This window comes from Nannobrachium achirus, assembly GCF_963921795.1.
Source record: "Nannobrachium achirus genome assembly, chromosome: 1".
In the NCBI taxonomy this organism is placed as follows: domain Eukaryota; kingdom Metazoa; phylum Chordata; class Actinopteri; order Myctophiformes; family Myctophidae; genus Nannobrachium; species Nannobrachium achirus.
Genome location: NC_137810.1, coordinates 4,063,953 through 4,090,250, shown reverse-complemented (window position 1 = coordinate 4,090,250; position 26,298 = coordinate 4,063,953). Strand labels below are relative to the sequence as shown.

At 42.8% G+C, this 26,298-nt stretch overlaps 1 protein-coding gene across 1 annotated transcript in view; it reads left to right on the top strand.

Moving 5' to 3' along the window:
* LOC308306579 (protein NLRC3-like) overlaps positions 1 to 8,590 on the top strand; it is a gene marked incomplete at both ends in the record, with an annotated part of 36,989 nt that extends 28,399 nt beyond the window's left edge. Inside the window, one exon of the mRNA XM_080751620.1 lies at positions 8,049 to 8,590. Coding sequence (XP_080607746.1) covers positions 8,049 to 8,590 — 542 coding nt within the window. The remainder of the gene's footprint in view (positions 1 to 8,048) is intronic.
* Positions 8,591 to 26,298: the final 17,708 nt, after the last annotated feature.

The following is a 26,298-nucleotide window of genomic DNA, read 5'->3' as shown; positions in this document are numbered from 1 at the left end:
CCTACCATCAGCTCCCAGTGTTTGCCGCACGACTTGCCAAGTCGTGCTACTCATGCGCTGAGTTGGCGGTGCCCGGAATCGAACCCATGACCTTGCGGTACAAAGGCGAGAGCTCTACCGACTGAGCTACCCGGGTACTAGTATTTTATAGCGTCTGAAAGGCGTGGTGAGACACGAAGCGAAGTGTCTCCAACCCTCTCAGCCGTTATAAAATACAGGTAACCACATGCCTCGTGTGGCTTCTTGCTTTTCTAAAACGGTTGCAATATGGCAACATGAAAAATCATAGACAAGTACCAATTAAAACTGTTCTATTTCACTAATAATTCACTACAAGGTCTGCAAGAAAGTAGTTCCCAGCTACAAGAAAGTAGTTCCCAGCTACAAGAAAGTAGTTCCCAGCTACAAGAAAGGAGTTCCCAGCTACAAGAAAGTAGTTCCCAGCTACAAGAAAGTAGTTCCCAGCTACAAGAAAGGAGTTCCCAGCTACAAGAAAGTAGTTCCCAGCTACAAGAAAGTAGTTCCCAGCTACAAGAAAGCAGTTCCCAGCTACAAGAAAGTAGTTCCCAGCTACAAGAAAGTAGTTCCCAGCTACAAGAAAGGAGTTCCCAGCTACAAGAAAGGAGTTCCCAGCTACAAGAAAGTAGTTCCCAGCTACAAGAAAGTAGTTCCCAGCTACAAGAAAGGAGTTCCCAGCTACAAGAAAGGAGTTCCCAGCTACAAGAAAGTAGTTCCCGGCCAGGCTGAAACAACACACTTGTTAATTGCAATCAGAATGGGGAATAGGGGGCGCTTGTTGTTTTTACAAGCCCCGCCCGGAGTCACTCAGTTACCGTCCTATGTGCGTGGGCGAACCCAGACAGTCCATCCAGACCAGGTCCTTTAATAGGTGGTTGTAAGCAGGTTCTCAGAATAATGTATTTTATAGCAGACAATCAAACATTGTGTGTTTTATTTCTCATTTAGACTGATGAACTGCTGGTTGTCAGAGAGAAGCTGTGAAGTTATGGCCTCAGCTCTCAGATCTAATCCTTCTCATTTGAGAGAATTAGACTTGAACTTCAACGTGTTGCCGGTGTCTGGACTGAAGAACTTCTCTGGACTGGAGTCTCTGCAGTGAGTAGACTTGGACTGTGTCCATGTTGGTTAGTGCAGTGATTCCCTTGTTTCATGTTCCAATGGCATAACGTCTATTGTGCTAGTCTGCCCCAACAATCCCCTCCTCCCACCCCATTTATACAGTCATACACCTGCTGAAGATTCATGTTTATGTGTATAATCTGTTGCAGTAAAATATCCAGGCAAAATACGTAAAATAAGCTGGGCTTGCATGATTTCATTAACCCTGCATTTTTACAAGTTTATAAAGTCATCACCTCACCCGTTGTTCATGTTTACACACTGCTGTGAAAAAACTGTGTGTGCGCGCACCGACTCTGTGCAGGCAGAAGATATAATCTCTTCCCTTGCTAAATTAAACATAATGTCTATATTATCTGCTCCGTTAAAATTCAAATAATGACTATTTAAATTAATCCTACTTGATGCAACATTCATTGCACTCCTTGTAAACTGAGCTTTGCCACGTTCATAAAGTTATACTACAGTAGCCTAGTAAGAAAAGGGTGGCTCACCTTTTCAATCACCTTTTTTTAATCAAAACACATATTTTTCTTTTGCAAGTTCCCACAATTTTAGCAAATTCCCATACTTTCACTAGTAGCAGAAACACTGTAGTGTCAGGTAGTGGAGACGTTGTGTTAGACAGTCAGACATTGATGCATTGTTGTTCTACTTCCTACAGAGTGAAACATGGGGGAGAATTCTGGAATTCTAATCCTAATCCTCAACTCCTCTCAAGATGTGAGTGTCTGTCTGTCTGTCTGTCTGTCTGTCTGTCTGTCTGTCTGTCTGTCTGTCTGTCTGTCTGTCTGTCTGTCTGTCTGTATTTGTATACAGTGTGTTATCCTCTGTTGGCCCCTCCCTCCCTGGATGCTGTCCTGAAAGCTCTTCAGTAGAGCTTCCAGTGAATGCAGGAGGTTTCTCTGCTCTTGGCCTGGTCCTTCACACCAGCTGATGCTTGTTTACAAAACACTCCCTCTACCTGACACATCTTCTGTAATGTTCAAACCCTCCTTCTGCCACACATTCTGCTTAATGTCTCCAAAACACACTGGCCCTCATTTATCAACGTGGTGCAGATCACAATGTTGGCGTACACCGAAATTTAGGCAAGTCTCTGCATTTATCATTTCAATGTGACTTTGATGTTGGTGTAGGGTAGGATAAAATCTCACGTCAAGTTCAGAGGTGGTGTAGCATTCATCTTACACCTCTTATTCATTGTAGACATGTGGGGCAGCATTGTCTAACTATCTGACAGGCAATGGACACATGTATCCACTCGAAAATGTATATCTAACACACTAATAAATAATCCTGTGAAAATATAATATTGTATAAAAGCATATAGCCGGCTACGTCATGGACATGCACGCTGATTTTATTTCCAAGTTACAATGACAAGCAATTTAAATCTAGTGATATGGCAGCAATCTACATTAAGTGCTTTAACACTAACAGTCTATTGCAGATCTGGCTCAGAACAAGCACAGATACGAACGCATGCAAGAGCATTTTTGGGACCAGCTCAGCGTGGCTGTAATCTTACATTTTCGTGGACTGTGAGCCTCCAATTTAAACAGTGACGTGAGTCCTTTATAAAGGATAAAACCTGAAGGTCCAAACCTGGCTGTGCCCAGCCCAGCGCACGCTGTGGAGGATTTATTTGGGGGTCCACGGCCCACCGGGGAGATGGCCAGCCAGTGCGGGAATTGTATATCGGTATGATTGCTATAGTTTAAGCATCAAACGCGCATTGTGCTCGTCGCTGATATTGGGTTATAATTAATATCCAAACATAACCGTGGGGTCTCTCAATGTATACAGTAGCTACTGTACACTATGCTGGAGTTAATGATGAAACCCGACGCTCCACCTGTGCCCACAGCGCACCATCTTCCCCGTGGGCGCCGTGGATTTATTTATGCCACCTGGAGATCACTCAACACCAGCCAGCCTTCATCCATCAATGCTTAGAGCCTCATTCATTCTGCAACCACTGCATTCAGATGACCTTTAGTTTCCAGGATATCTATCATTAATGTGGCGAGCCTGTGAGATCATGGCCATGGGGAATTATGATTGCTTGTAACCAAATGAACGCGCACGGGTATGGTTTAAATGAATATCGCAAAGTATTCATGGCAGTGACTCATTCATGTCGGCTGCAGTGCTATAGCCTCCTTGTCAAAGATTGTACCGTTGGTTAATCCCACGGGATGGTGTTTTCCTCTGGTGTTTCAGTCCGAGTGTATCAAAGGGTGCGTTCTGAAATGCGCACCGGGTGTGTGCTTAGTGTAGTGAGTGCCTAAACCTAACCCTAATCCTGACCCTAACCTCAGTAAAACTATGCCTAACCCTAACCCTAACCTTAACCTCAGTAAAACTATGCCTAAGGCGCATTTACGAACGCACCCTTTGATACACTCGGACTGAATCACCAGCAGAAAACACTCTCCCTAATCCCACATTCCCACTGACAAAGACTGCTGTGTAAACCGAAATGCTGCTGTTCCAAGCCTATTTGTGTGTGTGTGTGTGTGTGTGTGTGTGTGTGTGTGTGTGTGTGTGTGTGTGTGTGTGTGTGTGTGTGTGTGTGTGTGTGTGTGTGTGTGTGTGTGTGTGTGTGTGTGCGCGCGCGTGCGTGCGTGTGTGGGACGCGGACATGAAGGGAAGTTTATTAGCCTTCCTTTCGTTGTTAGGACGTATTCCGCTTGTTCTGGACGTAAAGTCGGGGCGTTTCAAGAATATTTAAGGGTGTGTTATTTAAATTTCAGCCTGCACATTTATCAAGGCTGAGATCAAATGTACGCCAGGTGTGTCTGTTTAGGACGTGTTCATAAATGCCACTTGAACTTGGCCTACGCAAAATTTGGGGAAAAACACTGTTTTTTACACTCCATTGATAAATGAGTGCCACAGTCTCTGGGTCACTCCTCCTTTCAGTTGGCTACAGACCATGACTGGAACAAGCTGCAAATAAGACTGGAAATGGAGTCTTTTAGGTCCTATTTTGAACAAGCTCATATTCCTTAATAAAGTCATAACAGCACCATCTTATGCTCAATTGGTACAGTATTATGCAAGTGGCACTGAACACAAACATGCTATTATGAACCTTGACCTAAAAACATACAGTTTAGAGGATCAGACCAGCTTTTATGCACAAACAGAAATGTTTATTAAGACAGAGCCTCCTCACAGTCCTCAGGTATTATTGAGGTACTTGTACTTTACCAGGTTGTTTCATTTCTTCAATACTTTGTAGCCTATACTTATACTCCATACTTTCTGAGGCAAATATTGTACTTTTTACTCCACTACAATTGTTTGACAGGGTTAGTTGATAGTTACTTTTCAGATTTAAATTATTAATAAAATACACACAGAACCTAAAAAGCCTATAATGTGGCTTTTCAAACAAATAGCAGATTTGCAAGCTCACAACGCGCTGCATCTCAGTGCCTTGTGAGCCTGTAGATCTGCTATTTGTGAAAGAAAAATTAAAAACATTAGCGCTCTTACTTTGTTGGTATATTTAAACTTTGTTGAGTATATTTTGATTCCATTACTTTTGTACTTTTACTCAAGTAAAATTCTGAATACCGGCCTTTTATTTTTTACTGTGGTATTACTACGTTTACTTAACTACGACCGTCAGGTCGCAAGTTACTATGAAAAGCTCCAACAGCTGTCTGTCCGTCCGTCTGTCACATCACAAGTCACGTCACACTTTTGGCTCTATTCTTATCTCTTCCACCGTTGCCCCTATCCATGCCAAACACTGCACACACACTGCTTGGATGGCAAACCACAACCTCCAGCCCTGATTTCTCATATGGCGCCACCATCAGGCCGATTTTTGCAAAGCACATTTTTGGAAACTGCTCCTACAGATTTTGGCCTAAAATCACGCAAAGCGGTGCACAGTATCTCTAAATTCATGTCATCAACATGGATCTGTCCCATTTCCCATATTCCCTCCTGATTGGCTACCATTGCCTTCTAAAGTTTGTTGCGACCGCAGGTCGCAGTTTAGTATCAAAACCTCCACCGGCCGTCCGTCGGTCGGTCGGTCACACGTCACACGTCACACTTTGCCCTGCTCATATCTCCGCATCAGTATGACATCACACTGCTGATGACATCACAGAGTCCACAGCTGATGATGTGGCGTGATGTCATACAATACACCTGGAATGTTGAATCTCCATATATGGAGATAACCTACGCATCACACAAAGTCTGACCTCACCAGCCCATACTTGGGCATTATATGGAGAAAACCTACGCATCACACAAAGTCTGACCTCACCAGCCCATACTTGGGCATGGACGACTTATATCTCCATATACGGAGATGGCCATATATGGAGATACGATGACATCACAGAGTCCACAGCTGATGATGTGGCGTGATGTCATACAATACACATGCCAAACTTTGCACACACACTCCTTGCCTGCCAATCCACAACCTCCACCTCTCATGTCAGACTTTGTGTGATGCGTAGGTTATCTCCATATATGGAGATTCAACATTCCAGGTGTAACTATGGCTGCCCGTATGACGTGAGAGGTGGAGGTTGTGATATTTGTGGAGATAAGCGATCTCCCGATTAGGGAGTCTTACTGGTGTATGCGTCCTGGCGGACGCTTATCGGTGACGGTCGCTTATCGGGAGTCTTACTGGTAAGTAAACATTTGAATAGTTCTTCCACCACTGGCCTCGTGTGTGACGTGTTGCGATCTTGTTGCGACCGTTAGGTCGCAGTTACTATCAAAACCTCCACCGGCTGTCAGTCATTCCGTCCGCCAGTCAGTCTGTCACGTCACGCCACGCCACGTCACGTCACGTCACGTCACGTCACGTCACGTCACGTCACGTCACGTCACGTCATGTCATGTCACGTCACGTCACGTCACACTTTTGCCCTACTCCTATCTCCGCCACCGTTGCCCCTATCCATGCCAAACTTTGCACACACACTCCTTGGCTGCCAAACCACAACCTCCAGGACCCGTGGAGCTCCAGGGACCCCTGGCGCCGCTGCCAAAAAAGTGCAAAAATGACCAAATGACCACCGCAACGGGGCTGCTCACGGGGAAATCACGGGGACCATCGACTCCTGGTGCTCCAGAACGGATGCAAAAGTGTTCGCGCCACCTACCGGCGGACCCCCGCCACCGGTGGACCCCCGCCACCTACCTGTGGACCCCCACCACCTACCTGTGGACCCCCACCACCTACCTGTGGACCCCCACCACCTACCTGTGGACCCCCACCACCTACCGGCGGACCCCCGCCACCTACCTGTGGACCCCCGCCACCTACCTGTGGACCCCCGCCACCTACCTGTGGACCCCCGCCACCTACCTGTGGAGTGGACCCCCGCCACCTACCTGTGGACCCCCACCACCTACCGGTGGACCCCCGCCACCTACCTGTGGACCCCCGCCACCTACCTGTGGACCCCCGCCACCTACCTGTGGACCCCCGCCACCTACCTGTGGACCCCCGCCACCTACCTGTGGACCCCCGCCACCTACCTGTGGACCCCCGCCACCTACCTGTGGACCCCCGCCACCTACCTGTGGACCCCCACCACCTACCTGTGGACCCCCGCCACCTACCTGTGGACCCCCGCCACCTACCGGTGGACCCCCGCCACCTACCTGTGGACCCCCACCACCTACCTGTGGACCCCCGCCACCTACCTGTGGACCGCCACTGCAGCCCGCTAAAAAGGCCGTAACTCGCCCCCCCCAGCGAGAAACAGGGCCGGCATCTAGGGGGTACCCAGGCGGACCCCGCAGACCCCCACGCCGCTTGGAAAAACATATGTGAAAATAGTCTAAGGTAGCCGATCTACAAGCTACTGCTCCACTCCATGACCCCTGGTGTATACATGTGACCTGATGGTCGCTTATCTCCCCATTAGGGAGTCTTACTGGTAGATCTGCTATTTTCAGAGCGCAACACCCGAGCAGATAACCTGACTGCGCCAGATGGTGGCAGCAGTGCGTATGCCTGCATAACGCTCTGCCTTACATCTGGGATCGCTCGGGCAGACCTGATGTAAGGGGCGGGCCATTTTTTCAAATTCTTTAGCAGGTGATTGGATGGGGTCGCCTGTCTATCACAGTCTGGGAGTGCCAACTCCAACCACTCCTATTGGCATGTCTGCATGACGTTAGACCCAGAATCCTCCTCCTGGATTTCCACGTGGTCTGCAGTCAGACTCTTATTGGCTCAGAGCCGCTCAGAGCCCGCCCGTAGCCGCCGCTGATTTACGAGTGTTATCAACTCTCCCCGAGGAATCTCAGATGGTAAAGGCAGAGCGTTATGCAGGCATACGCACTGCTGCCACCATCTGGCGCAGTCAGGTTACCGAGCAGAACCAAACATAAAATGACTTGTCTTTTAGTTCTACTGGATCTTGTCTCCACTAGTCCCTCCCTAACATTTTTTATTTATTTTTACAAAATTGTCAGTAAATTTAGTCTTAGTTTTAGTCATATTATCTTAAATGTGTGTTTAGTTTTTATTTAGTTTTCCACACTGAAAAAAGTCGACAAACATTTTTCGTCATAGTTTTAGCTGACAAAATCAACACTAATAGCCTATCAATCATAATCAAAATAGCCAATCTACAAGCAATTTTTACTAAAAAACATAGGGCATAATAATTCATAATAAATAAATGTTTTCTCTTCCTACAAATGTAGTGGAGTTAAAAGTACAATATGTGTCTTTGAAATGTAGTGAAAGTCACAAGTATCCAGTAATACAAATACTCAGGTATTAGTACCTTAACTACACAACATTAACTTATTGTGTACTCAGTTACTGTAAACCAATGTCTCTCTCTATATATGTCTCTCTCTATATATTTCTAATGTTTCCTGTCTTGTTCTCTCATCAGACTTCCATCGTCTCACACTGGATCCCAACACAGCGAGCAGAACACTCTGTCTGTCTGAGAGCAACAGGAAGGTGACTTGGCCAAAGGGGGAGGAGCTTCAGTCATACCCTGATCATCAGGACAGATTTGATGATGAGTGTAAACAGGTTCTGTGTACAGAGGGTCTGACTGGACGCTGCTACTGGGAGGTGGAGAAGAGTGGAGGGGTTGGGATAGGAGTGGCTTACAGAGGAATCAGCAGGAGAGGAGAGGGTACTGATAGACTTGGGGACAATGATCTGTCCTGGAGTCTGGACTGGGAGGGATTAAATTACTGGGTCTCTCACAATAGTAGGACCACTCCCCTCCCTGTTCGTCCCTCTGGCTCCAACAGAGTAGCAGTGTATGTAGACCATGCTGCTGGTACTCTGTCCTTCTATAAGGTGTCCTCTGACTCACTGAAACACCTTTACACCTTCCAGTCCACATTTACTGAACCACTCTACCCTGGGTTTAGGGTTTATCATTCTGACTCCTCAGTGTGTCTTTGTGAGGACAGATAATGTCTCTGATGAGTTGACATCAACCAATATGGTTGCTATGGATGTGTGTTTGAACACAAGAAGCATTTTGGACATCCAAGGTTTCCAGCAGACAGCAACATAGTTTATGTATATATTTATGTATATAGTGTATGTATATTTATGTATATAGTGTATGTATATTTTATATGTCCACAGTACAGTCAATACTGCAACGTAGAAATACTCTGATAAAAGTAAAAGTCCAGAATTCCAAATTTGCTTGAGTAAAAGTGCAAAAGTATTGGCATCAAAATAAAAATGTACGACGACTACCTTTTTTCACTGACTAAATAAAAGCTAAACAAACACTGAGCTATGAGGGTAAGACTAAATCTAGTAGGGACCAGTGGAGAAGAGATCCAGTAGCTCTAAAAGACATTAGTCATTTTATGTTTGGTTGCGCTCTGAAAATAGCCGATCTACAAGCTCACAATGCGACGCAGCGCACAACCAAGTATAAAATCAGGCATGCCATCACAGCCCGCCAAAATACAATTTAGTCGACTAAAACTAGACTAAAACTAAAATAAAATCGGATGACAAAAATATGGAATTTTATTCAAGACTAAAACTAAATAATAATTTTTGCTGTCAAGATAAAACACTGACTTGAAAATAGCTGATTCACAAGCATCACAATGTGTTGCATCGAGACACATTGTGAGCTTGTAGATCAGTTCTTTTTAAATGTCTGAAATGTACATAGACTGACTGACTGACTGACTGACTGACTGACTGACTGAAAATGTAATTTTCTACCCAGCATGTTTTATGTTCCCAGAGAGTGAGTTTACTTGTGGTTTTGAGCCTAAGTTATTCATCAGACCTGACATTATTTTATCCAAATATTGTTGGAAAACCTGTGAAACCTTTTTCTATTTTTATAAAATAAAATGTTGAATATGATCACTGAATCTTTGCAGTTCTTTACCTCGGGTCAAGCTCATTAAGTCTAATCATGTGTGATTAATAAATGTATTATGATGTTAAGGACATAATGATGCTCTATGAACAAACAATATGATGACTGTTTTATAAAATAGGCAATGTTTATTTATTTTTATTATAAAGCATTCTGAAGTATAATTGTATTCTATGTGAATCAGATGTCCCAAAATATTCAAATCTAGTTTCAAACCAGGATGTGTTTTAAATCATTTCACTGAACAATAGTTTAAACCACTGTTTCTCAAACAGTGGCCCGGGACCCAGTTGTGGGTCACGTACCAATTTTTATGGGTCACAAGTTGTGTAAAACAATAATCGGATAAATTGTAGAAAGAAAATAATAAAAATGATTAAGATGTACTGCAAATAGCCGATCTACAGGCTCACAATGCATTGCATCGCATTAAAACGCATTGCATTGTGAGCTTGCAGATCGGCTTTTTTACTAATTTGGGTCCCGTGGTGGGGAAACATCAAATTTCTTGCTTGGGTCTTGAACTAAAAGGTTTTGGAACCACTGTTTTAAACTGACGTGTAAATATTCTCATAATCATATGAATCAAATGATTAATTTGCTTTCATTGATTGATTGATTGGAGAATGTATTAGTATTTTGCATAGGAAAAGGTACAGTTTCATGACAGTACAGTTCACTGCATGGTACAAGGTCAACTAAAAGGATACACCAGAAAAAGCATATGGCTGTTTCAATTGATATCCTTATTTAACTCATATAACATTGAATGACAGACAGAACAGTACTATGCAGAATATATCATCCAAAAAACTGTCTGAAAAACACAATATTTTGTATTTACTTTAGAAAGGTCAAGGGTAGGTAAGATTATGCTTTGTTTTCATAAGGCATTACAGGAATATTCCACTTCCACAATTTTATAGATAATTTTAGCTGCATATAAAACTCTGTTGATTGAGGTATTTATTAGAAGTATTGCATTGTAAAAGGTACAGTTTCATGACAGTACAGTTCACTGAAAGGAAACTCAGCTTAGCTTATTTCCGTTGAGATTCTTCTCATGAACTCATATAATATTGAATGATACTGTCTACAGCAGTGTTTCTCAATCTAGTTTGGCTTGATTTCTGAATCCAAGTCCCCCCTTCAAAAACATAAATAGTGATAGGCCTATATGATGCTTTGATAACCCCCCCCCCCCCCCCCCCCCCCCCCCCCATTTCAAGAATATCAAATCACAAATAAGAAATGGAGTGAAAGAGTTTCAAACGGTGCCTCCTGAGCAGGGCATGGATTTCAGGAAGGCCATGAAGGTCATGGCCGTTGTTCCCCCTCAGTTTGGCCTTGTGGACCTGAGGCCACAGTGGCCTTAAAGCCCCCTCAGTTTGGCCTTGTGGACCTGAGGCCACAGTGGCCTTAAAGCCCCCTCAGTTTGGCCTTGTGGACCTGAGGCCACAGTGGCCTTAAAGCCCCCTCAGTTTGGCCTTGTGGACCTGAGGCCACAGTGGCCTTAAAGCCCCCTCAGTTTGGCCTTGTGGACCTGAGGCCACAGTGGCCTTAAAGCCCCCTCAGTTTGGCCTTGTGGACCTGAGGCCACAGTGGCCTTAAAGCCCCCTCAGTTTGGCCTTGTGGACCTGAGGCCACAGTGGCCTTAAAGCCCCCTCAGTTTGGCCTTGTGGACCTGAGGCCACAGTGGCCTTAAAGCCCCCTCAGTTTGGCCTTGTGGACCTGAGGCCACAGTGGCCTTGTGGAATGACCTGAGGCCACAGTGGCCTTAAAGCCCCCTCAGTTTGGCCTTGTGGAATGACCTGAGGCCACACAAAATCGTGTTTTATTTGATGGCCTTCCTGCCCTGGCATTTGGCTTTTGTGCCCTCAACAAATTGACAACCCCAAAGGCAGAGTGGCCTTGCCCCTAAAAGGATGACATTCCAGGCCTGCTCCTGAGCACTGAGCAGATGTATTTTCAACACTGTGGCCAAAACATTTCAGTCCAGTTTTCATGTCAATAACTATAAAACCTTCAAGCACAACCCAGGTGCCTGGTTTGGCATTATGTCATTTGGGGTAGCAACTAGCAACTATAAGGCTCACACCAATTTATCCATGTGTCATCATTAAACATAAAAGTAAATGTTTTTTCCCCTCCGTCTTTATTTATGAATAATACCAGTAAGACTCCCTAATCGGGAGATAAGCGACTGTCAGGTCGCATGCACAAACTTTAGAAGGCAATGGTAGCCAATCAGAAGAGAATATGGGAAATGGGACAGATCCATGTTGATGACATGACTGTATACAGATACTGTATACAGATACTGTATACAGCTTTGCGTGATTTTAGGCCAAAATCTGTAGCAGTGTCCAAAAATGTGTTTTGCAAGAATCTGCCTCATGGTGGCTCTAGAAGCCGCCATGTGAGAAATGAGGGGTGGAGATTGTGGTTTGGCAGTTTTGGCATTTCTTGAGTACTCCCTGCAGTACCTCTGAGGTACTACAGGGAGTACTCAAGAAAATGCCAAAACTGCCAAACCACAACCTCCACCCCTCATTCTCTGCATACATCTAGGGGTACACGTACCCCCGTTTGAGCTGTTCTACACTATAAAGACAGGTTTGTCTGTTTATCTATTTACACATACTGTGATATTGTTTAGTGTTTCTTTTTCTTCTTCTTTCATGTATCATCGTCCTTAATTGGTTGACAACATTTTATTTCACAAGATTTCTTGTTACTTAGGGGAGGCCATGGGGCTGGCTGTCCTCTTATCCCACTTGCTTAAAATCAGGTCATTCCGTTTCAAATGAAGTATTATGTATAACACTTAATATATATTTATTGTTATGCAGTTTGTTCACAAGGGGGCACACCGACTCCACATCTGCACATGTGGAGTCGGTGTGTGTGTGTGTGTGTGTGTGTGTGTGTGTGTGTGTGTGTGTGTGTGTGTGTGTGTGTGTGTGTGTGTGTGTGTGACTCACAAATGGTGACGTCATAATGCAGATCATAACAGCAGCACATGACTGGAACATTTTTAATCATGTGACACGTGTGTAACACACACACACACACACACACACACACACACACACACACACACACACACACACACACACACACACACACAGCCTGTGTCTTACAGTAAGTCAGCTCAAGCTGCACTGAGCAACACTAAGAGTAGCATATTAACCTTCCAGGAATAGAAAGACTACAGTTCAGCTGAAATATGAAATATGACTGTCCTGTTGTTCTAAATACCGTACATCTATTATTATTATTATTAGAGAGAGAGAGAGAGAGAGAGAGAGAGAGAGAGAGAGAGAGAGAGAGGGGGGGGGGGAGGAGGTTTGCTGCTAAAATGTGCTGCTATTTTCTCAAAGGTTTTATACCAAGTAAATGCTAAATGGTTGTGTATGGGGGGTCTTCAACATTTTCAGGCCAAGGACCCCTTATAGTCCAGTCATTTTAGGCCAAAATTTGTCCAAACCTAGAACAAATTGCAATAGTAGCAAACTCAACTGATTTTGTATCCTCAATATGTCCTTAGTGAGGGAAAAAAAGTCCCAAGGAATCCCACCGGGGCAAAGTTTTGAAAACGACCTATCTACCTTCACTTACTATACACTACAATATAAAGGAAAAAATGACTGAAAAAAGATCTGCTTTAAGTGGGATATGAGGGGTCAAACTAGGGGTTTTTAATTATTCTGAATCCATTGCAAGCATTTGTTTTGCATGAAAAACATTCCTTGGGCTAAAAACGGACCCCAAAAGACTGAAAATTGATGAAAATGGATGAAAATTGACGTTTTGAGTGGCCATTTCTGGCCCAAGGAATGTTTTTCGTGCAAAACAAATGCTTGCAATGGATTCAGAATAATTAAAAACCCCTAGTTTGACCCCTCACATCGCACTTAAAGCAGATTTTTTTCAGTCATTTTTTCCTTTATATTGTAGTGTATAGTAAGTGAAGGTAGATAGGTCGTTTTCAAAACTTTGCCCCGGTGGGATTCCTTGGGACTTTTTTTCCCTCACTAAGGACATAATGAGGATACAAAATCAGTTGAGTTTGCTACTATTGCAATTTGTTCTAGGTCTAACCCTAAAATGACTGGACTATTAGTTGAGAGAGAGATGAAGCAGGGACCCCACAACCTGTTCATACTGTAGTCTCCATATATTTTCATTGTTTGACAGCACAATCATCAGTGTATTTTGGATTCACGGCAATGTGTGTTTTCAGATACTGTACCACTTGAACCGATAATACTTAATAAACTTGACCCTGACTAAGTTGCTTTAACTCTGTACTTGGTCTGCTCTTTTTCCCTCTCTACAAAACCTCTTCATCCCATGGCCTAGGGGGCCGTAGGGGTGTCATGGTGGATGCTTGGGCAGTCAGGGATCTCCGGTGCTCTCAATCTTCTGCTGTTCGTAGCAGGGTTTGGAAGCTGCAGCCAGTCCATACCTTGATGTTGTCCATCCAGGACTTTCTCTGCCTGCCTCTTCTTCGCTTTCCCTCTACTGTCCCTTGTAGGAAGGTCTTTGATAGGGACGTATGTCTTGTGACCTGGCCATACCAGGCCAGTTTGCGACGTTTTACTGTTGAGAGTAGAGGCTCCTGTTCTCCAGCATGAGTGGTGACGAGTTGTCTAACATAATCGTTTGTCCGGTGTTCTTTGTATGAAATATGGAGCATCCTTCGAAAGCACTTGCTTTCGAAGGACTGTATCCTTCGCTCGGTGTCCGCTGTGAGTGTCCAGCTCTCACAACCATAGAGTAGGGTTGAGAGTACTAGTGACTTGTATAGTCTGACCTTCACCTTCTCCATACTCTGGCAAGTCTTGTCATGGCTGATGTTGCTATGCCGATTCTTGCTTTTATTTCCTTCGTGGAGCTTCCATCCTCACTCACAAAAGACCCTAGGTATTTGAAGTCCTTTACTTCTTCCAGTCTTTGCCCGTTCATTGTGGTTGTGACTATTGACCAGGATCTTGCTTTTCGCTTATCTCCATGCCATACGCTCTCGCTACCTCTTCCAGTCTGGTGGTGAGTTCCTGGAGTTCGGCTTCGCTTTTACCCATAAGGTCGATGTCGTCTGCGAAGCGAAGGTTTGAGATGGGTCTTCCTCCGATGGATATTGAGGTGTGGAACTCTCGAAGCGCTTCTTCCATCATGTTCTCCAAGAAGATGTTAAATAAGACATGCAGGGGAGAGCAGACAGCTCTTGGCGGACACCAATCTTTGTTTTAAAAGGTTCCCCTATGGTGTTGCTAATAAGAACTGAGTTCCCCTTCTTGGGAAAGGGGATAATTTTTTTTTTTTTTTTTACCTTTACTTCTACTCCAATACATCTCAGGTGCAAATGTTGCACTTCTTACTCCACTACAATTATTTGAAAAGTTAGTGACTTTGTAAAACATACGTAAACCACTTCAGGCCTTTATTTGAAAATAGCAGAACATTGCTGATCTACAAGCTCTCACAACAAAGCTTGTAGTTCGGCTATTTTCAATCCATTTTTTGAGAACCTGTGAAAAGGCACATTTTGTGTAATGATTCTGATTCTGATGATTACTGTTACTTTTGGTACATTGATGGAGAATTCTGAGCTAGTTTTCTTACAGTAATTCTGTATCGTCATCCATTAATCAGTCATAGAGGCAAGACAATGAGTGAACTATCCCTTTAATTATATTTTGATGCCAATATACTTTTCCTCAAGTAACCCTTTGAATACCAGACTAATTCCAGAGTAATTCTAAATTGCACTAATCATACACACAACTGGTTAATTCTTCCAGTGAGGGTCATGTTCTGGTCATGATTATGTACCAGTAACTGGAGTGGAATTTACTGGCAGTATCGGCCAATGGGAACATTTCTGTTTGACCAATCAAAGAGCTCACAGTGAAAATAGAACACAACATGATAAAAACAGTTTCTTAACCGTGGTTACTGATTAATTACTGATAGAGTACACACACACACACACACACACACACACACACACACACACACACACACACACACACACACACACACACACAGATCAATACCACAGATGGATGCTGATGAGGAGGTGATGAAACATAAACATGTTTGTCTTGTTGTACCAGAGTTCTGTCCTCGCAGAGAGAACCACACTGTGAAATACAAGAGTTTATATCAGCAGTTCTCAAACCTCTTCATGTCACATGAGTGTATATGTGGCCACGGACCCCCATCTGAACAATAGTTTGTGCCAGGGACCCCCATCTGAACAATAGTTTGTGCCAGGGACCCCCATCTGAACAATAGTTTGTGCCAGGGACCCCCATCTGAACAATAGATTGTGCCACGGACCCCCATCTGAACAATAGTTTGTGCCAGGGACCCCCATCTGAACAATAGTTTGTGCCAGGGACCCCCATCTGAACAATAGTTTGTGCCAGGGACCCCCATCTGAACAATAGATTGTGCCACGGACCCCCATCTGAACAATAGTTTGTGCCAGGGACCCCCATCTGAACAATAGTTTGTGCCAGGGACCCCCATCTGAACAATAGTTTGTGCCAGGGACCCCCATCTGAACAATAGTTTGTGCCAGGGACCCCCATCTGAACAATAGATTGTGCCACGGACCCCCATCTGAACAATAGTTTGTGCCAGGGACCCCCATCTGAACAATAGTTTGTGCCAGGGACCCCCATCTGAACAATAGTTTGTGCCAGGGACCCCCATCTGAACAATAGTTTGTGCCAGGGACCCCCATCTGAACAATAGATTGTGCCAGGGACCCCCATCTGAACAATAGTTTGTGCCAGGGACCCCCATCTGAACAATAGTTTGTGCCAGGGACCCCCATCTGAACAATAGTTTGTGCCAGGGACCCCCATCTGAACAATAGTTTGTGCCAGGGACCCCCATCTGAACAATAGTTTGTGCCAGGGACCCCCATCTGAACAATAGTTTGTGCCAGGGACCCCCATCTGAACAATAGTTTGTGCCAGGGACCCCCAGCAGATTTGCATGAATCTCTAGATTTATACATAACTGGTATTTATGAATAGCCAAGGTGTAAAATATGGATAGTTATTTAATGCTATATTAACTCATATAACACCAGTTCAGAGACCTGTCTACCAGTGACATCATGGATAGTTATTTAATGCTATATTAACTCATATAACATCAGTTCAGAGACCTGTCTACCAGTGACATCATGGATAGTTATTTAATGCTATATTAACTCATATAACATCAGTTCAGAGACCTGTCTACCAGTGACATCATGGATAGTTATTTAATGCTATATTAACTCATATAACATCAGTTCAGAGACCTGTCTACCAGTGACATCATGGATAGTTATTTAATGCTATATTAACTCATATAACATCAGTTCAGAGACCTGTCTACCAGTGACATCATGGATAGTTATTTAATGCTATATTAACTCATATAACACCAGTTCAGAGACCTGTCTACCAGTGACATCATGGATAGTTATTTAATGCTATATTAACTCATATAACATCAGTTCAGAGACCTGTCTACCAGTGACATCATGGATAGTTATTTAATGCTATATTAACTCATATAACATCAGTTCAGAGACCTGTCTACCAGTGACATCATGGATAGTTATTTAATGCTATATTAACTCATATAACATCAGTTCAGAGACCTGTCTACCAGTGACATCATGGATAGTTATTTAATGCTATATTAACTCATATAACATCAGTTCAGAGACCTGTCTACCAGTGACATCATGGATAGTTATTTAATGCTATATTAACTCATATAACATCAGTTCAGAGACCTGTCTACCAGTGACATCATGGATAGTTATTTAATGCTATATTAACTCATATAACATCAGTTCAGAGACCTGTCTACCAGTGACATCATGGATGGTCTACCAGTGACATCATCGATGGGAATCCAAGCTAATAGAAAGTGCAGGTTGCTTATTCCTGGAACGTTACTGTTCTCCTGTTTGCCCAGGTGCGTTGTTATTGTGTGTTTTGAGTTGCTATTAATAATTAGAAGTGAATGTTTCCTGCATTTTTGAATGAGTGGGGAACAAAGAACCTTTTTTGTGGGGGTAAGTGGGGAACATAGAACCTGGGGAACATAGAACCTTTTTTTTGTGGGGGTAAGTGGGGAACATAGAACCTGGGGAACATAGAACCTTTTTTTTGTGGGGGCAAGTGGGGAACATAGAACCTGGGGAACATAGAACCTTTATTGCGGGGGTAAATAGGGAACATAGAGTAGGTACGGTCCCGCTTGAAATGAGCTCAGTGCGGTGTTTCTCAAACTGGGGTCCAGGGACCCCCAGGGTTCCTCCAGTGGGTTCTAAATGGACCCTTACAGGTCCATGTGTTTCCATTTATTCATTCTCCAGAACCAACCGTCTCAGTTCAGTCAGTGTGTTGCTGTTTGCATGACTTTCATCATTGACTGATTATTGTTGTGATCACTGAAGTGCAGTTACCCAATGTGACCACAGGGTGGCATCTCAGTGCAGCATCATGTAGCAACAAACAGACAGGTATTGTAGAAGAGGCATATTTATCATTATTAGACATAACAGAGCAGTTATTTGTTTTTACTAAATAATGTATGATCACTTATTTAATTGTTATTGATGTTATATTGTTATTATACATGAGTCATGACACATTATAATATGTCATTATATTTAGTTTGTCTGTTTGTGCATGTTTTTTGTTCTTCAAAATACTTAAAATAGCACATGTACAAGCTTGTGATGTGCTGTGAGCTTGTACATCTGCTATTAGTGAATTATACAATAGGTTACAATTATTGTGGCTCTGTATTTGGCATAAAATGATGTTCTAAGCTAGCCTGATTTCAGACTCTACGCTGGGGCTTGAGTCTGAACTTGTGGCCATTCTATTTGATTGAAAAGGGGAGGGGATTTAAAATTTGAAATTCCCAATCACAAGAGATCTGGTGGGAGGGGTTGTGTTTGACTTTTGCACACAAAACATTCCCTCCTCCCCCTCCCCTCAATGACATGCACCAAACAGGTCATTGTCTTTGATGTTTCATTGATTAGAGAGAATCACTAACGAGCTATTCGACACTTGTATGGCTCAATCAATGACTGCAGTTTGGAGCCCTTTTGAAGTTCAAAGGGAGCAATTAAGAACTCTGGTGAGCCACGCAGCCACCCCTCCCTCCACTGTTTCTGTTGATTTTCAAAAGTTAGACGCGCCCCTCCTCCGCATTGCGTTGATTTCATTGGTCGGTTTCGGTCGGTTTGAGAAGCTTTCGGTAGCAAGAGACACGTCATATGACACATCCAGACCAAGAGATGCAGTTCACTCAGAGAGTGGGCGGGTCTATTGGCTGGAGCCAGGCTAGTTCTAAGCCATTGGTTCTCAAAGTGAGGTCTGGGGACCCCCAGGGGTCCTTGGGAGGGTCCCCAGGAATGGTTATGGTTAACATAGCATCACAATCAATTGAATCACTTTATCCATTGTTATGTTGGCTATTCAAAACAAGCTCACAGCTTGTAGGTGTTTGAAAATATTTGAAAAAAATATCGAAAATGTTTAGAATATTTAGAATAATTGTGAAAATTGTTTAACACAAATGCTCTCTTCAGGGGGTCCCTGTTCAAAATCATTTTCAGATGGGGGTCCTCGGCCAAACATACATTTGGGGGTCCTTGGCATCTAAAGGTTAGAGAACCAAGGCTTAAAGGACATGCCTCATCTTACAGGATGTCATTTGTATAAACTGTAGATGTGAGTGGACTAGGATTCTCTCACTCTTCTGCCAGTGATCAGTGATCACCCTCCAAGGCTTATTTTTAGTTTGGGTTTAGCTTATAACTTTATATCAATTTCAACACTTTTGCAGTGAAATATTTTTAGACAAGAATCCATGTCATGCATGGAAGGCCTTAGAGAGAGTTGTGTTTGGTCCTGTCTTTCTGTGTGTTTGTCTCTGTGTGTTTGGTCCTGTCTTTCTGTGTGTTTGTCTCTGTGTGTTTGGTCCTGTCTTTCTGTCTGTTTGTCTCTGTGTGTTTGGTCCTGTCTTTCTGTCTGTTTGTCTCTGTGTGTTTGGTCCTGTCTTTCTGTGTGTTTGTCTCTGTGTGTTTGGTCCTGTCTTTCTGTGTGTTTGTCTCTGTGTGTTTGGTCCTGTCTTTCTGTGTGTTTGTCTCTGTGTGTTTGTCTCTGTGTGTTTGGTCCTGTCTTTCTGTGTGTTTGTCTCTGTGTGTTTGGTCCTGTCTTTCTGTCTGTTTGTCTCTGTGTGTTTGGTCCTGTCTTTCTGTCTGTTTGTCTCTGTGTGTTTGGTCCTGTCTTTCTGTGTGTTTGTCTCTGTGTGTTTGGTCCTGTCTTTCTGTGTGTTTGTCTCTGTGTGTTTGGTCCTGTCTTTCTGTGTGTTTGTCTCTGTGTGTTTGGTCCTGTCTTTCTGTGTGTTTGTCTCTGTGTGTTTGGTCCTGTCTTTCTGTGTGTTTGTCTCTGTGTGTTTGGTCCTGTCTTTCTGTGTGTTTGTCTCTGTGTGTTTGGTCCTGTCTTTCTGTGTGTTTGTCTCTGTGTGTTTGGTCCTGTCTTTCTGTGTGTTTGTCTCTGTGTGTTTGGTCCTGTCTTTCTGTGTGTTTGTCTCTGGTCTGTTGCTGTTGGACTGGTTTGACTCACAGAGAGAGATGGGTGCAGTCTGGCACCATGCCAAGAGCACTTGAGGACGTTTAGAAGGTGTGTGTGTGTGTGTGTGTGTGTGTGTGTGTGTGTGTGTGTGTGTGTGTGTGTGTGTGTGTGTGTGTGTGTGTGTGTGTGTGTGTGTGTGTGTGTGTGTGTGTGAATGGGTGAATGTAATGCACAATCTCTGTAAAGTGCCTTGGATACACACACACACACACACACACACACACACACACACACACACACACACACACACACACACACACACACACACACACACACACACACACACACAGGGTGGGGATGGTGTTACGTTACAGCACACACTTGTGTTTGTCTTTCTCTCCTGATTTCGTCAAACTGGAGAAACTCCTGTTTAGTTTAAAGACATATCGTCTGTTCTGTTTTATACACTCCGGTAGTCTAGTGCAGTTTCTCAAATGGGGGTACGGTACGTGTACACCTAGGGGTACACAGGGGTACTGCAGGGGGTACGTGAGCAAAACTAGAAAATGACAATATGTATTTTACTGACAGACATTGTGTGAACCTTCTTATTTGTAAATTGTTAAAGCAAATGACATCAATAAATTGACTCCTACCACTGTCATTGAATAGGAAGCATTGACTCCTATTGTCATTGAATAGGAAGCATTGACTCCTACCACTGTCATTGAATAGGAAGTATTGACTCCTACCTGTCATTGAATAGGAAGAATTTACTCCTATTGTCATTGAATAGGAAGCATTGACTCCTACTGTCATTGAATAGGAAGCATTGACTCCTATTGTCATTGAATAGTTAGTATTGACTCCTACCTGTCATTGAATAGGAAGCATTGACTCCTATTGTCATTGAATAGGAAGCATTGACTCCTACTGTCATTGAATAGGAAGCATTGACTCCTACTGTCATTGAATAGGAAGCATTGACTCCTACTGTCATTGAATAGGAAGTATTGACTCCTACCACTGTCATTGAATAGGAAGCATTGACTCCTACTGTCATTGAATAGGAAGCATTGACTCCTACTGTCATTGAATAGGAAGCATTGACTCCTACCACTGTCATTGAATAGGAAGCATTGACTCCTACTGTCATTGAATAGGAAGCATTGACTCCTACTGTCATTGAATAGGAAGCATTGACTCCTACTGTCATTGAATAGGAAGCATTGACTCCTACTGTCATTGAATAGGAAGCATTGACTCCTACTGTCATTGAATAGGAAGTATTGACTCCTACCACTGTCATTGAATAGGAAGCATTGACTCCTACTGTCATTGAATAGGAAGCATTGACTCCTACTGTCATTGAATAGGAAGCATTGACTCCTACCACTGTCATTGAATAGGAAGCATTGACTCCTACTGTCATTGAATAGGAAGCATTGACTCCTACTGTCATTGAATAGGAAGCATTGACTCCTACTGTCATTGAATAGGAAGCATTGACTCCTACCACTGTTATTGAATAGGAAGCATTGCCTCCTACTGTTATTGAATAGGAAGCATTGACTCCTACCACTGTTATTGAATAGGAAGCATTGACTCCTACTGTCATTGAATAGGAAGCATTGACTCCTACCACTGTTATTGAATAGGAAGCATTGACTCCTACTGTCATTGAATAGGAAGCATTGACTCCTACTGTCATTGAATAGGAAGCATTGACTCCTACCACTGTCATTGAATAGGAAGCATTGACTCCTACTGTCATTGAATAGGAAGCATTGACTCCTACTGTCATTGAATAGGAAGCATTGACTCCTACCACTGTCATTGAATAGGAAGCATTGACTCCTACTGTCATTGAATAGGAAGCATTGACTCCTACTGTCATTGAATAGGAAGCATTGACTCCTACCACTGTTATTGAATAGGAAGCATTGACTCCTACTGTCATTGAATAGGAAGCATTGACTCCTACTGTCATTGAATAGGAAGCATTGACTCCTACTGTCATTGAATAGGAAGCATTGACTCCTACTGTCATTGAATAGGAAGCATTGACTCCTACTGTCATTGAATAGGAAGCATTGACTCCTACCACTGTCATTGAATAGGAAGCATTGACTCCTACTGTCATTGAATAGGAAGCATTGACTCCTACTGTCATTGAATAGGAAGCATTGACTCCTACTGTCATTGAATAGGAAGCATTGACTCCTACCACTGTTATTGAATAGGAAGCATTGACTCCTACTGTTATTGAATAGGAAGCATTGACTCCTACCACTGTTATTGAATAGGAAGCATTGACTCCTACTGTCATTGAATAGGAAGCATTGACTCCTACCACTGTTATTGAATAGGAAGCATTGACTCCTACTGTCATTGAATAGGAAGCATTGACTCCTACTGTCATTGAATAGGAAGCATTGACTCCTACCACTGTCATTGAATAGGAAGCATTGACTCCTACTGTCATTGAATAGGAAGCATTGACTCCTACTGTCATTGAATAGGAAGCATTGACTCCTACTGTCATTGAATAGGAAGCATTGACTCCTACTGTCATTGAATAGGAAGCATTGACTCCTACTGTCATTGAATAGGAAGCATTGACTCCTACCACTGTCATTGAATAGGAAGCATTGACTCCTACTGTCATTGAATAGGAAGCATTGACTCCTACTGTCATTGAATAGGAAGCATTGACTCCTACCACTGTTATTGAATAGGAAGCATTGACTCCTACTGTCATTGAATAGGAAGCATTGACTCCTACTGTCATTGAATAGGAAGCATTGACTCCTACTGTCATTGAATAGGAAGCATTGACTCCTACTGTCATTGAATAGGAAGCATTGACTCCTACTGTCATTGAATAGGAAGCATTGACTCCTACCACTGTCATTGAATAGGAAGCATTGACTCCTACTGTCATTGAATAGGAAGCATTGACTCCTACTGTCATTGAATAGGAAGCATTGACTCCTACTGTCATTGAATAGGAAGCATTGACTCCTACTGTCATTGAATAGGAAGCATTGACTCCTACTGTCATTGAATAGGAAGCATTGACTCCTACTGTTATTGAATAGGAAGCATTGACTCCTACCACTGTTATTGAATAGGAAGCATTGACTCCTACTGTCATTGAATAGGAAGCATTGACTCCTACTGTCATTGAATAGGAAGCATTGACTCCTACCACTGTCATTGAATAGGAAGCATTGACTCCTACCACTGTCATTGAATAGGAAGCATTGACTCCTACTGTCATTGAATAGGAAGCATTGACTCCTACTGTCATTGAATAGGAAGCATTGACTCCTACTGTCATTGAATAGGAAGCATTGACTCCTACCACTGTTATTGAATAGGAAGCATTGACTCCTACTGTCATTGAATAGGAAGCATTGACTCCTACCACTGTTATTGAATAGGAAGCATTGACTCCTACCACTGTTATTGAATAGGAAGCATTGACTCCTACTGTCATTGAATAGGAAGCATTGACTCCTACCACTGTTATTGAATAGGAAGCATTGACTCCTACCACTGTTATTGAATAGGAAGCATTGACTCCTACCACTGTCATTGAATAGGAAGCATTGACTCCTACCACTGTCATTGAATAGGAAGCATCGACTCCTACTGTCATTGAATAGGAAGCATTGACTCCTACCACTGTCATTGAATAGGAAGCATTGACTCCTACTGTCATTGAATAGGAAGCATTGACTCCTACTGTCATTGAATAGGAAGCATTGACTCCTACTGTCATTGAATAGGAAGCATTGACTCCTACTGTCATTGAATAGGAAGCATTGACTCCTACTGTCATTGAATAGGAAGCATTGACTCCTACTGTCATTGAATAGGAAGCATTGACTCCTACCACTGTTATTGAATAGGAAGCATTGACTCCTACTGTTATTGAATAGGAAGCATTGACTCCTACCACTGTCATTGAATAGGAAGCATTGACTCCTACTGTCATTGAATAGGAAGCATTGACTCCTACCACTGTCATTGAATAGGAAGCATTGACTCCTACCACTGTCATTGAATAGGAAGCATTGACTCCTACCACTGTCATTGAATAGGAAGCATTGACTCCTACTGTCATTGAATAGGAAGCATTGACTCCTACTGTCATTGAATAGGAAGCATTGACTCCTACTGTCATTGAATAGGAAGCATTGACTCCTACTGTCATTGAATAGGAAGCATTGACTCCTACTGTTATTGAATAGGAAGCATTGACTCCTACCACTGTTATTGAATAGGAAGCATTGACTCCTACCACTGTTATTGAATAGGAAGCATTGACTCCTACCACTGTTATTGAATAGGAAGCATTGACTCCTACCACTGTCATTGAATAGGAAGCATTGACTCCTACCACTGTCATTGAATAGGAAGCATTGACTCCTACCTGTCATTGAATAGGAAGCATTGACTCCTACCACTGTTATTGAATAGGAAGCAGTTATTCTCCATTATGCTGTTATATTTTGAACATATTGACATTGAATAGGAAGCATTGACTCCTACCACTGTTATTGAATAGGAAGCATTGACTCCTACCACTGTTATTGAATAGGAAGCATTGACTCCTACTGTCATTGAATAGGAAGCATTGACTCCTACTGTCATTGAATAGGAAGCATTGACTCCTACCACTGTTATTGAATAGGAAGCATTGACTCCTACTGTCATTGAATAGGAAGCATTGACTCCTACCACTGTTATTGAATAGGAAGCATTGACTCCTACCACTGTTATTGAATAGGAAGCATTGACTCCTACTGTCATTGAATAGGAAGCATTGACTCCTACCACTGTTATTGAATAGGAAGCATTGACTCCTACCACTGTTATTGAATAGGAAGCATTGACTCCTACCACTGTCATTGAATAGGAAGCATTGACTCCTACTGTCATTGAATAGGAAGCATTGACTCCTACCACTGTCATTGAATAGGAAGCATTGACTCCTACCACTGTCATTGAATAGGAAGCATTGACTCCTACCACTGTCATTGAATAGGAAGCATCGACTCCGACTGTCATTGAATAGGAAGCATTGACTCCTACCACTGTCATTGAATAGGAAGCATTGACTCCTACTGTCATTGAATAGGAAGCATTGACTCCTACTGTCATTGAATAGGAAGCATTGACTCCTACTGTCATTGAATAGGAAGCATTGACTCCTACTGTCATTGAATAGGAAGCATTGACTCCTACTGTCATTGAATAGGAAGCATTGACTCCTACTGTCATTGAATAGGAAGCATTGACTCCTACCACTGTTATTGAATAGGAAGCATTGACTCCTACTGTTATTGAATAGGAAGCATTGACTCCTACCACTGTCATTGAATAGGAAGCATTGACTCCTACTGTCATTGAATAGGAAGCATTGACTCCTACCACTGTCATTGAATAGGAAGCATTGACTCCTACCACTGTCATTGAATAGGAAGCATTGACTCCTACCACTGTCATTGAATAGGAAGCATTGACTCCTACTGTCATTGAATAGGAAGCATTGACTCCTACTGTCATTGAATAGGAAGCATTGACTCCTACTGTCATTGAATAGGAAGCATTGACTCCTACTGTCATTGAATAGGAAGCATTGACTCCTACTGTTATTGAATAGGAAGCATTGACTCCTACCACTGTTATTGAATAGGAAGCATTGACTCCTACCACTGTTATTGAATAGGAAGCATTGACTCCTACCACTGTTATTGAATAGGAAGCATTGACTCCTACCACTGTCATTGAATAGGAAGCATTGACTCCTACCACTGTCATTGAATAGGAAGCATTGACTCCTACCTGTCATTGAATAGGAAGCATTGACTCCTACCACTGTTATTGAATAGGAAGCAGTTATTCTCCATTATGCTGTTATATTTTGAACATATTGACATTGAATAGGAAGCATTGACTCCTACCACTGTTATTGAATAGGAAGCATTGACTCCTACCACTGTTATTGAATAGTTAGTATTGACTCCTACCTGTCATTGAATAGTAATTGGAACTGGTCTTTTATTGACTTCATATTGACATTATGCTGTTATATTGTGAACATATTGACTTTGGAACTGGTCTTTTCGTGTAAACAT